The 12,000-nt window shown below is 42.5% G+C and overlaps 1 protein-coding gene across 5 annotated transcripts in view; it reads left to right on the top strand.

Moving 5' to 3' along the window:
* Positions 1 to 12,000, top strand: part of utrn (utrophin) — a 456,383-nt gene that overhangs the window by 431,253 nt on the left and 13,130 nt on the right. For 4 of the 5 annotated variants that reach the window (XM_016998724.2, XM_062977776.1, XM_062977778.1 and 1 more), the window contains 3 exons: positions 3,978 to 4,221; positions 7,544 to 7,652; positions 9,096 to 9,188. In XM_016998724.2, the coding sequence (XP_016854213.2) occupies positions 3,978 to 4,221; positions 7,544 to 7,652; positions 9,096 to 9,188 (446 nt within the window). The remainder of the gene's footprint in view (positions 1 to 3,977; positions 4,222 to 7,543; positions 7,653 to 9,095; positions 9,189 to 12,000) is intronic. The other variant, XM_062977769.1, reaches the window with a different exon arrangement.

Here is a 12,000-nt window from a genome sequence, read left to right as displayed (position 1 = left end):
AAATTGCATAACGCTGCGTTAGCTACTGGCATTTAATTGAGAACCCATTATTGTTTTTAGCTCTCCATGAGCCCCTCTCCCTGTGAGTTTTATGGGAAACTATGAACTAGACCCCCCTGTCTTTGCACTGTGCACTTTAGTATCAAGCTAAGGAGGGGGGGGGGAGTTACAAAGCTTTTTTGTACACTTTATTCTAGTAACTCCTAAGGGGGGGGGGAGAAAGGAGTGGCTTGTCTACATCTATAGCCAGTGTTCTTGTCTACAGCTATAGCCAGTGTTAGCCAGATGTTAGAGAATAGGGAGAGGGGCCATGTAGAGGGAGGGGGGATGTCCGCTAGCCGAGGAGCCCCCATTGAAGTTATTCAGGGGAGGAGGAGATGCGGGAAAAGGAGACCAAAATTAATTCGGCCTAGGGAGAGATTTCTTGTAGATTTAAAACGGTCTCCTGATATGGTAAATTTGGATATCGGGGCTGGCGGTCCCTCCGGACTAAAGGTGGTGCTGTTGAATGCCAGGTCTGCAAATGGAAAAACCGCAATTATCCAGGATCTTATCCTGGATGAACGGGCAGACCTGGCGTGCATAACGGAGACCTGGCTGGATGAGGCGGGTGGGGTCAATCTCACCCAACTCTGTCCTCCTGGGTACTCCGTGCAGCACCAACCAAGATCCGGAGGGAGGGGAGGCGGAGTCGCAGTGGTCTACAAGGATTCCATCCCCCTGACCAGGTGCCCCATCCCGCAGTCAACCTTGTTTGAATGTGTCCACCTGAGGGTGGGTAACCGGGACAGATTAGGGATTCTGCTAGTGTGCCGACCACCCCGCTGCACTACAGTCTCCCTGCCTGAGCTAGCGGGGATGGTCTCGGGCCTGGCGTTGGAGTCCCAGCGGCTTATTGTGCTGGGGGACTTCAATGTCCAGGCGGAGACCACCCTGACTGGCGCAGCTCAGGACTTCATGGCCACCATGGCAACCATGGGGCTGTCCCAATTGGTATCTGGTCCCACCCACAGAGCAGGGCACACACTTGACTTGGTTTTCTGCCAGGGATGGGAGGAAGGTGGCGGTGTGGAGGAGCTCACCATCGCTCCTTTGCCATGGACCGACCATCACCTGATCAGGTTTAGACTCACTGTGCCCCCCAACCTCCGCAGGGGTGGAGGACCTAAAAAAATGGTCCGCCCCCGGAGGCTTATGGATCCGGATGGATTCTTGACGGCTCTTGGGGAGTTTCCCGCTGCCTCGGTTGGTGATCCTGTCGATGCTCTGGTTGCCCTCTGGAACAAGGAGGCGACTAGGGCAATAGACACGATTGCTCTGGAACGTCCCCTCTCGAGTACCCGAGCTAAACCATCTCCTTGGTTCACTGAGGAGTTGGCAGCGATGAAGCGAAAGAAGAGGGGTCTAGAGCGCGTGTGGCATTTGAAGCAGAACGAATCAGACCGAGCACGGCTGTGCCTTTATTTAAAGGCATACGCCGCGGTAATAGATGCTGCTAAGAATGTTTTCTTTGCAGCTAATATTGCGTCCGCAAAGAACCGTCCGGCAGAGCTGTTCCGAGTTGTTAGAGGTTTGTTGAATCCCATCTCTCAAGATGGGATCCCTGACAACTCGGCAGCCTGCTGTGAAGCATTTGCTCAGTTCTTTGCGGACAAAGTCGCTCTGATCCGCTCTAGCTTTGACACCATATTAATGGCAGCTTCCGAGGATGTAACACGAGCACCTGCTTGTCCTATTTTGATGGATTCATTTCAATTGGTTGAGCTCGAGGATGTGGACAAGGTGCTTGGAGAGGCGAGGGCTACCACATGCATCCTAGACCCCTGCCCATCCTGGCTGGTGAGAGAAGCCAGAGGGGGATTGGCCGAGTGGGTGAAGGTGGTGGTGAATGCCTCCCTTCGGGAAGGCATTGTTCCAGCGAGCCTTAAACTGGCTGTGATCAAACCGCTGTTGAAGAAGCCATCACTAGATCCCACTCAATTGGACAGCTATCGGCCTATTTCCAATCTCCCCTTTTTGGGCAAGGTCCTGGAACGTGTGGTGGCTGCACAACTCCAGGCATTCTTGGTTGACACTGATTTTCTGGATCCGGCGCAGTCTGGTTTCAGGCCAGGGCATGGTACCGAGACAGCCTTGGTCGCCTTAGTCGATGATCTACGCCGGGAACTGGACAGGGGGAGTGTGTCCCTGCTGGTTCTGCTGGACCTCTCAGCGGCCTTCGATACCGTCGATCACGGTATCCTTCTGGGACGCCTCGCGGGAATGGGACTTGGAGGTACTGTTCTGCAGTGGCTCCACTCATTCCTGGAGGGTCGGTCCCAGATGGTGTCATTGGGGGACGCCTGCTCGGCCCCACAACCGTTGACTTGTGGGGTCCCGCAGGGGTCAGTACTGTCCCCCATGTTGTTTAACATCTACATGAAGCCGTTGGGAGAGATCATCCGGAGTTTCGGGGTGCGGTGTCATCTGTACGCAGATGATGTCCAGCTCTGTCACTCCTTCCCACCTGTCACTAAGGAGGCTGTTCAGGTCCTGAACCAGTGTCTGGCCGCTGTGTCGGACTGGATGAGGGCTAACAAATTGAAACTGAATCCAGACAAGACAGAGGTCCTCCTGGTCAGTCGAAGGGCCAAACAGGGAATAGGGTTACAGCCTGTGTTGGATGGTGTCGCACTCCCCCTGAAGACACAGGTTCGCAGTCTGGGGGTTCTCTTGGACTCATCGCTGAGCCTGGAGCCTCAGGTTTCAGTGGTGGACAGGAGAGCCTTCGCACAATTCCGCCCTGTGCGCCAGCTGCGCCCGTTCCTTGGGAGGTCTGACTTGGCCATGGTGGTCCACGCTCTGGTTACAGCTCGTTTGGATTACTACAACGCGCTCTACGTGGGGCTGCCTTTGAAGACGGCCCGGAAGCTCCAGCTAGTACAACGGGCGGCAGCCAGATTAATAACTGGGGCGGCTTACAGGGAGCGTACTACCCCCCTGCTAAGCCAGCTTCACTGGCTGCCAATATGCTACCGAGCCCAATTCAAAGTGCTGGCTTTGACCTACAAAGCCCTAAACGGTTCTGGTCCAATTTACCTGTCCGAACGCATCTCCTCCTATGAGCCCACGAGAACCTTAAGATCATCCGGGGAGGCCCTGCTCTCGATCCCACCGGCCTCACAAGCACGGCTGGTGGGGACGAGAGACAGGGCCTTCTCAGTGGTGGCTCCTCGGCTGTGGAACTCCCTCCCCAGTGACATCCGGCAGTCTCCATCCCTTTTGGGGTTCAGGAAGAAGCTGAAGACCTGGCTATGCGCGCAAGCGTTTAATGAATGAACTCAGTTAGCATTGACATGGATCGGATTAAGGCTTTTGCACAAGGTCTGATGGATGATTGGTATATATATTTGGTGTTGCATTGTTTTAAATTTTTATATATTGTATTTTACTATGTTATTTAATTATTTTAACTGTTTTATTCTTATTTTATTGTATTATGATGTACTGGTAGTGATCCTACCAGTTGTGTAAGCCGCCCTGAGTCCCCTCGGGGAGAAGGGTGGGGTAGAAATATTGGAAATAAATAAATAAATAAAGAGCATGGGAATAACAAGGTGAAAGTATGAGAGACATGTAATGGGATGACTGCTTAGAGGTACAATCTGAAAGGACAATCCAAGAAAATGGATTGATAGAGTACTTTGACTCTGAACATGGCCTTGGTGCCATTCTTATCCCTGGCCATGAGATAAGGTGCTTAAAACAGTTGTTTTGTGCCTGGGCAATACATTTTCTCTGCCCTTCTCATATTCTGCTGTGTCTAAGAAAATGGAAGTGTGTGTTTTAGAACTTAGTAGCTGTGATACTAAGTTCCAATAACTGTGGGGTAATGGTGAGAAAAGGGTTAGTTTTAGGAACTGCTTTTAAATTAAATTACCTTGAATCTTCAAGGCTGTGAAGGCAGGAGACTTATTCCTCTCACTCTGACTTTTTAGGATGCTACAAGTGGAATATGAGCAACTGAAGGAGCAGCATCTTCGAAAGGGGATAAATGCCTTGAGCTCACCTCCAGACTCAGCCGTGTCACCACAGCACACATCTGAAGATGCCGAACTCATTGCAGAAGCCAAACTTTTACGGCAGCATAAAGGTCGCCTAGAGGCTAGAATGCAGATTTTGGAAGATCATAATAAGCAGTTGGAATCTCAGCTCCACCGGCTACGACAGCTGCTCGAGCAGGTAGGGCACGCACAGTCACTTTCTCCTGGTGATGAACATTTGTGGGCATGCCATGTCATCTTTCCTTCTGGAATAAATGAATTCCTTTATAATTTTGTTTAAATTCCAAATATGCTACACTGTGTAATGCTTTTTATTATCTCTGTTTTCAAGTCTTTATTATAAGTATGGTAGAAGCAAAGTTGTGTTGTGTGCATTCTGTCCAAATGCATGTGGTAAAGTATTTCACAACAGAACATATGATTAATTCAGTTTGTTTAATTGATGTCTCTCATACATTCCAAGGAATGGACCCAGGCTTCACCTATTGAGAATGGAAAGGCTTTCATTCTCAAAAACTGATTGCAGTGGGAGCAGGGAATAGGAATAGGGAATTGCCTTTTACCACTTTCCTACTTTCCATGCAGCTTCCAGCAACAATCATTTCTGTCAATCAGTCATTTTACTTATGGCATCATGCACCTCTAAACACTGCTCATTAGAGCCCCGCAGGTCTCCAGATTAAATTTTGATAGAATACTAGAGGATGAAGTTTGCAAAAGATGCCCCCTGCCCTTCTTAACAGGAGTGAACTCTGGAACTAAGCCTTAAACTGCAGCAGAATATAGAGTTATCAAAATGTATGGACTCTGCTCATGTATATACATTTTAAATAAAACACATTGGCAGCTTCAGAGTTTCTCTAAAATAATAGAGCTATGACTTTTGTGAAAATGAACTACGTGTTGACAGCTGTATGTTAGTTTGTGGTGCATGCTATTATTTGTTTGCTCTACGAATGCGTCAATTGCAAATCAGTCTATCACTCTTTGTTAAAGTCTGCTTGATTATAGTGATATGTTGACCAAAGACTTTTGATTAGGTTAATAACCTGTCAAGGTGGGTATGTTATCGCAGAGTCTGTGAGAAGAAAAACAAAATTGAGTCTGGTAAATACAGCTCATTACAATGGAACACCAAAGAATGTGCTTGGAGGAGTATTTTTCACTCCTGTATCCTGGAACATGAATCTTTGAGGTCTTAGCTTGGAGGTGTACTTGCTATTTTTATTTCAGCAAGCTCAAAGGACTGGTGGCTGTCATGGGATGCTGTCATTTTTGTCCTAAAGATTGATTACAATGTCAAACTTAGAGGTGAAGCTGAGCTGGCATGTGGCAGCTTGACAAAGACATGTTAATTATAGAGAAGAGGAAATAATGAAACAATTTTGCTCACTCCTTCAACCCTTTTCTATTTAAGCAATGTGTATGAAAATAGTTCCCTAAATACTTTTAAGGCACCAGTTCCCATCTAATCTTGGAAGATAAACTGGGTCAACCCTGGCTAGTACTTGAATGAGATTCCATCAATGAATACCAGATGCTTTAGGATATATTTCAGAGGAAATAACTGATAACATCCCCATTGAGTATTCCTCACCTAAGAAAATCTTAGGAAATTTATAGGGTCACCATAAGTCAACACACAAAAATGCTGAAGCTAATAATAATAATAACTTTATTTTTATACCCCGCCTCCATCTCCCCGAAGGGACTCAGGGCGGCATACGTGGGGCCATACCCAGGTAATTATAGCCATTAGAATATAGAAACACATCAAAAATACAATTATACATGTTAAACATAGTAAAATAGCAATGATGTCAAAATGCACAATTTAAAAACCTGAGCAAAGTTCATAAAAGCAAACTGGGCCAAAGTGCATTGGAGTGTATATTGTAAACTAGAAGACAAGGTAGGTGACCAAAGTGCTACAGTTGATAGGAAACTTGGGAAGAGGTAGATGCTGGTGTTATTTCCAGCTGACAGAATAGAATAAGGTGCATGGAATATAGTAATAGCCACTGGAACGGGACCTGTCTTCAGGGCGAATATTCATTCTCCAAAGGCCTGCTGGAAGAGCCATGTTTTTAGGCTTTTCCTAAAAACTAACAGGGTGGGTGCTTGCCTAATCACCCTGGGGAGCGAGTTCCAGAGCCAGGGGCCCACAACAGAGAAGGCCCCACAAACCATGCTTGTGACGAAGGTGGAAGCAAGAGAAGGGCCTCCCCCGATGATCAAAAATATTGTTCAGGTTTGTAGGGGGAAATGTGGTCACGAAGGTAGGCGGATCTTGAACTGTTTAGGGCTTTGTAGGTAACTTGCACCTTGGATTGGGCCCGGAAAGTAAACAGAGCTCCTTAAACAGTGGGGTTGACGGCTCCCTGTAGTTCGCTCCAGTTAGTAGCCTGTGCAAATCAATTTAATTTCTTAATAACAAACAAGGAACAAAAGTAGTAAATGGTATCCACTTATCAATACTACAGCAAGTTGAAGCTTGTTAAAAATAGAAGCAAAAACATATGAATTCCTCTTTTTGGCCATGCTGAGAGAGAGGAGGAAAGAAAACATAAGCCACAGTTTTACTGTAATTTATAGTGATAATGGTAAACCATGGCTTAGTCTTAACATGCAAATGCAGCTTTATTTCTAATCTACTGGGAAGACTGATGAGAGTAATATGACTGAATATCCACTCACAAAATAGATTTTTAGCTACATTGGGCAAAATATCAACAAGTATCGAGAGCATATGTGATGCTCTGGTATTAACGCCATAGAGTTTTTCAATGGAGCGTGGGGTTCATAACTATCAGTTTAAAAAAGCACCATGGACAACTAACTTTGAAACATCTCATTCAATCTATCAGACACCAACAAGGCAACTTGCCTTAAAGTGGTGCTTCTACTGAAATCCCTCCATCAGGCAAAATAATGCAGGCTTGGACTGCAATCAAGGCTATTCTGATGGCGGCTGAGATGCTACATATGGTTTTATCACCAGATGAGCAAGCTTTTTGCTGGGAGCCAATAGGATCTCTCAGTGCCAGAATCTTGCTCTTTTTGATGGGATTTGTTTTCATTTCTGCTGGCTGCTTTTCAAACTTCAGTGTTTAAGACCTTATGATTAATGTATGTATCTGCCTTAAAGTCTCCTGTTGACTTATGGACTTACAAATTTCACAGGGTTTCTCTTATGCAAGGAAAACTCAAGTTGGTTTTGTTAGTTCCTTCCTCTGAAACATAGCCTACAGCACCTGGTGCTTGTTGGCCATCTCTCATCTCACCAGGGCTAACCAGTGCTTAGATTTCAAGATCAGAAAGAGTTTGGAATCCTTAGGGTCTTTTTAATAGACTGTATCAACTGTTTGAAGCATTTCAGGTCAACCAGTCCTTGCTGAGCTTCCTCTATATCCTTTAAATATTCTTTGATGCCATCCAGCAGGCTTCTGTTTTGCTTTTGTTTTTGTTTGGTTTTTTTAATAGTTTAAATTTTGTTTTAGCCTGAAACAGAGTCCAGAGTTAATGGGGGTTCTTCTTGTGCTTCACCTCAGCATTCTGCCCTCAGCTATTCACCTGAGCAAGATTCCAGTTCACAGTTTAATCAGACAGGTATGGTATCGGCTAATATAAAGATAGTTCTGTATTCCTTGTGAATTTGTTTACAACATTGTGCATTGTATTCAGTAAGATAACTTCTTGAAAAATGAATAGCTCGATGGTGAGTGATCTAACATCAATATTGGACTGAAATAATAATTAGTGGGTTTTTACACCTGCTTACACCCAGTGCTCTAGGCATTATGATACTGTGTCCAATGCCATATTTGAGTATGTATTCATCTGAAACAAAGCATTAACACTTTGAGGACAAATATTTAGCCCCCTTGTTCACTTTCTATTAAAATTGAAAAGCTGATGTGTGTGTGTGTGTGTGTGTGTGTGTGTGTGTATGTATGTATGTATGTATACACACACACACAGAGAGACTGTATCAACAGTTTGATATATGTATATCTAACTAAATAGAAGATTACAAAAACTTCTTATGGGGCTTTACTACTCAGGGATTTAATATGTGCTTAAGGAAAGGTTTAATTAAGCATAAGAAGTCTTTTGATCAATGCTAATGCCTTAATGTTTGATGAACTTCAAATTTGGGAAGAAACGTTCATAATTTTGATGAACTGGGTCCCCAGATGTTTTGGCTTTCAACTCCCATAAATCCTAACAGCTGGTAAACTGTCTGAGATTTCTGGGAGTTGTAGGCCAAAATACCAGGGGACACACAGGTTGAGAACCACTGCTCTAACCTAAACATACTGTAAAGTTTTCCATAAGAGAAATCATACTGAGCAGTGAGTTAAGTGTCAAAGAGAAATTGAGTAATCTTGCTTTCTTTAAACCACGAAGACATTATCAGGTGGGGATACTCAGCTGAAAAGAACACAAAGCAAGTTCTTTCCTTCATCCACCTAAGTTCCTAGGCCCAATTAAATGAAATCTAGCATCCATGCCTCTTCCTTGATGTGAAAATATTCATTGATGGGGCACAAGTTCAGTACTATCCCTACATCTGTTTGGTATTTAATATTAGAGTTTTACCTGGCATCCTTCTTAAAGGAGGGTAATAAGGACATGGAACATACCACTGATGGCACTTTTTTCCACCCTCCACTTAGAAAGCACTGGGGCCTTTCTAGCAAATAGGGTAATTTGCCACCAAACACTCTTTAAAGCTTGATAAAAGAATAACTAAACAGCAAATTTGTACATCTAGTGGCTTCTAAAAATTCCCTGGTATTATCAGGCATAGCGTTTAAAGTTTATAATGCAGAAATGAGCTATAAATTGATAATTTAACTTCTCTTCCTCTCTTCCCTTGCCATTTTCAATGAACAATTCATGCATATCATATGAGAGGTTTCAGATAGAAGATGCCTTCTTTTTTAGCTCTATAAATGTTCAGATGATAAATATGAATGGAAATAGCTTTTGGGCTCTTTAATGCTGCAGTTTTATTGCTAAACCGATTGCACATTTTGTTTTCATCAGGTGTAGATGACCTGTTAATCCCACCTCATGATACTAGCACAGATCTAACAGATGTCATGGAACAAATCAACAGCACATTTCCGGCTTGCCGCAGTAAGTGTTCATTACATTGAGCCTAGGAAAGTGAGTTTGACTCTAATGCAGTCATTTGTGTTTTTGTTCCTTCCAACTGCACATCAACTTATAGCAATACCATGCATAGGTTAGTTTTTTCTTAGGCAAGGAATGCTCAGAGGTGGATTTCCTGGTTCCTTTCTTTAAAATATTGCCTACAGCACTCCATATTTATTAGAGGTTTTTCATCTAACTAGGTCTGACTCTTGTTAGCTTTCAAGAAAATAATAATAATTATAATACTCATCTGTTGCTCTGGCATAAACCAGTACAGGTGGTCCCAGTGGTAATTGGTACACTGGGTGCCATGCCAAAAGATCTCAGTCAACATTTGGAAACAATAAACATTGACAAAATTATGATCTGTCAACTGCAAAAGGCCACCTTAGTGGGATCTGCACGCATCATCTGAAAATACATCACACAGTCCTAAACACTTGGGAAGTGTTCGACTTCTGATATTGTGATACGATATCCAGTATATAGATCTCATTGCTGTGTCATACTATGTCTTTGTGTCAATAATAATAATAATAATAATAATAATAATAATAATAATTATTATTATTATTATTATTATTATTATTATTATTATTATTATTATTATTCTTACCAGCCTCTCCTCACAGTTCAAGGTGGGTTACAGCATTGCTAAAACACATAATCAAAATACATAATCATTTTAAAACACTCCATAGAATACACATATTAAAACATATTTCCATAAAATACATACTAAAATACACAAAACAGAAGTTAGGCATAGAACAGAAGTATGATCAAGCCCAAGGTCTCTGCTCCCTCTCCCCTCTTATTGGAAATCTTTATTTTTCTGGGCGTCTTCTCTGTCGTTTTCATCAAATATCCCCTCCCTCAATTAAATCAAGTGCTTTGTTCCTTGGGTATTTTTTCCCCAATATTCTCTCTTTTCTCTGATTAGCTCAGTATTTCTTTGGCTTTTTGAGTGGGGGGGGGGGGAGTGAGCTGAGTGGAGAAGCTGAGGGAAGGAGTAGAAGCTGTATTTTGCTTGAACATTTATTATTCTACAGCATCTTCTTGCCTTCAGAAGAACATGTGAATGTAAACATAAGTGAGTTGGAGGAGATTTATTTCCTTCATTTCTAAGATGGACTAATACAATGGACTAAGATGGAGATTGACTAATATTTACATCACAATAAAGACCTTCGCCCATGCAATACTGGTCCTATATCTATGTCTCAGAGAGGGGAAATACCTACCTAATGAGTGATGGTTTCAAGCACTTGGAGGGCTATGAACGGATTTGGGGCTGCCTAGGTTCTATTAAAGCAGTGGTTCTCAACCTGTGAGTCCTCAGGTGTTTTGGCTTACAACTCCCAGAAATCCAAGCCAGTTTGCTAGATGTTAGGATTTCTGGGAGTTGAAGGCCAAAACATCTGGGAGCCCACAGGTTGAGAACCACTGTATTAAAGGGCAGTGTATGTACAAACAATGTGGATCTTCACGTGTGATATCTTGCTTTCAGAAATATACAGTACCTACTGGGTCTATCCTAAGCAACTGCTTTCTAAAAATGTGGGCTGGCCATTCTGTTAAAGCCTGAGAACCAAACAACATTGTCATCAATGATGAGAAGTATATTCCAAAATATTTGAAAAATGCATAGAATTGTGCTTGTCAGTGTTAGGAAACTGATAGGTCTATATTTTTGCTTACGTGAAAATGGTATTATCTTTGTGGCTTAGCATAATGTTTCAGTGCCTACATGCCCATAACACAAGTTAGCCTACAAAGCCGGGTGGCTCTTCAATGATAGTTCTAAAGCCATTGTAGTGAAACACTGCTTCATACTTCAGTGATTCATACATATCTGGAATGGCATACTGTTTGCTCATTCATATCTCATTAAAAAGCACATTCAATTATTAATCCAGATGTCTTTATTCTACTATTACTAGAATATAATGTAGCGTTCTTTTTACAGATGAGGGATCATTGTGGAAAACTTTTGTTATGATCATTTTCAATCTTGGCTATGCTGATACCCAATTAGGACTTGAAACTAAATTCTCAATTGTTTGCGGTTTAGTAATAACTTCATTATTCTTCCTTTGAACTTAGCATAAAAACAAGTGCATTGGCCACTTAATAAAGCTGAGTCTGTTAAGGTGCAGAATTCTGTGAGATAAAATCACATTACTATGTTGTCTGAAATTTTCTAAATTCTATTGAATATTCCCTTTGTATCTCATGACCAGTTTTCTCTTCTTTGAAGAACTGCATCAGAACTACTCTTTGTGAATAATTGGAATGGAAATTAAAATCCAATTAGGTTGAACTGATCCCTATAGCCAAGTGTTAGATCCAAATACCTGTTCAAACTCCATGTCTGATTCAAATTTGAAGACCTTCTAAATAACGCTGTAATTTGACATCATTAGATAAAGATTTTGATCACACAGTTAAATATGTTTAATGGTTTTTATCTGCTGTTATGCATGGTAGATACATGCAGAACATTTTGATTATTCTTTTGCAACCACTTTAAAAAGGCTCACATGTGATTAAAAGCATGGCTGAGCATTAAGTGTATGTTATGAATGAAGGAATGAAGGCACCACAAATATATTTCGAAATGGAAAAGCCAGTGTTTTATTAAGAATTGCTGGCCTAACATGAGTCTTGGAATCAATGATCTGATAACATGCCTATAATCCAGTGCACCCACTTCTGGATGAACTGCTGGAGAACCATCTGTCATGAAATCTATAGAGTCATAGTTTGGTTGAGGCCTGCACAACATCTCCTG

The sequence above is a fragment of the Anolis carolinensis genome, chromosome 1 (assembly GCF_035594765.1).
Source record: "Anolis carolinensis isolate JA03-04 chromosome 1, rAnoCar3.1.pri, whole genome shotgun sequence".
Taxonomy (NCBI): domain Eukaryota; kingdom Metazoa; phylum Chordata; class Lepidosauria; order Squamata; family Dactyloidae; genus Anolis; species Anolis carolinensis.
The sequence above is the reverse complement of the archived record's forward strand: the minus strand, read 5'-3'. Positions and strand labels throughout refer to the sequence as shown.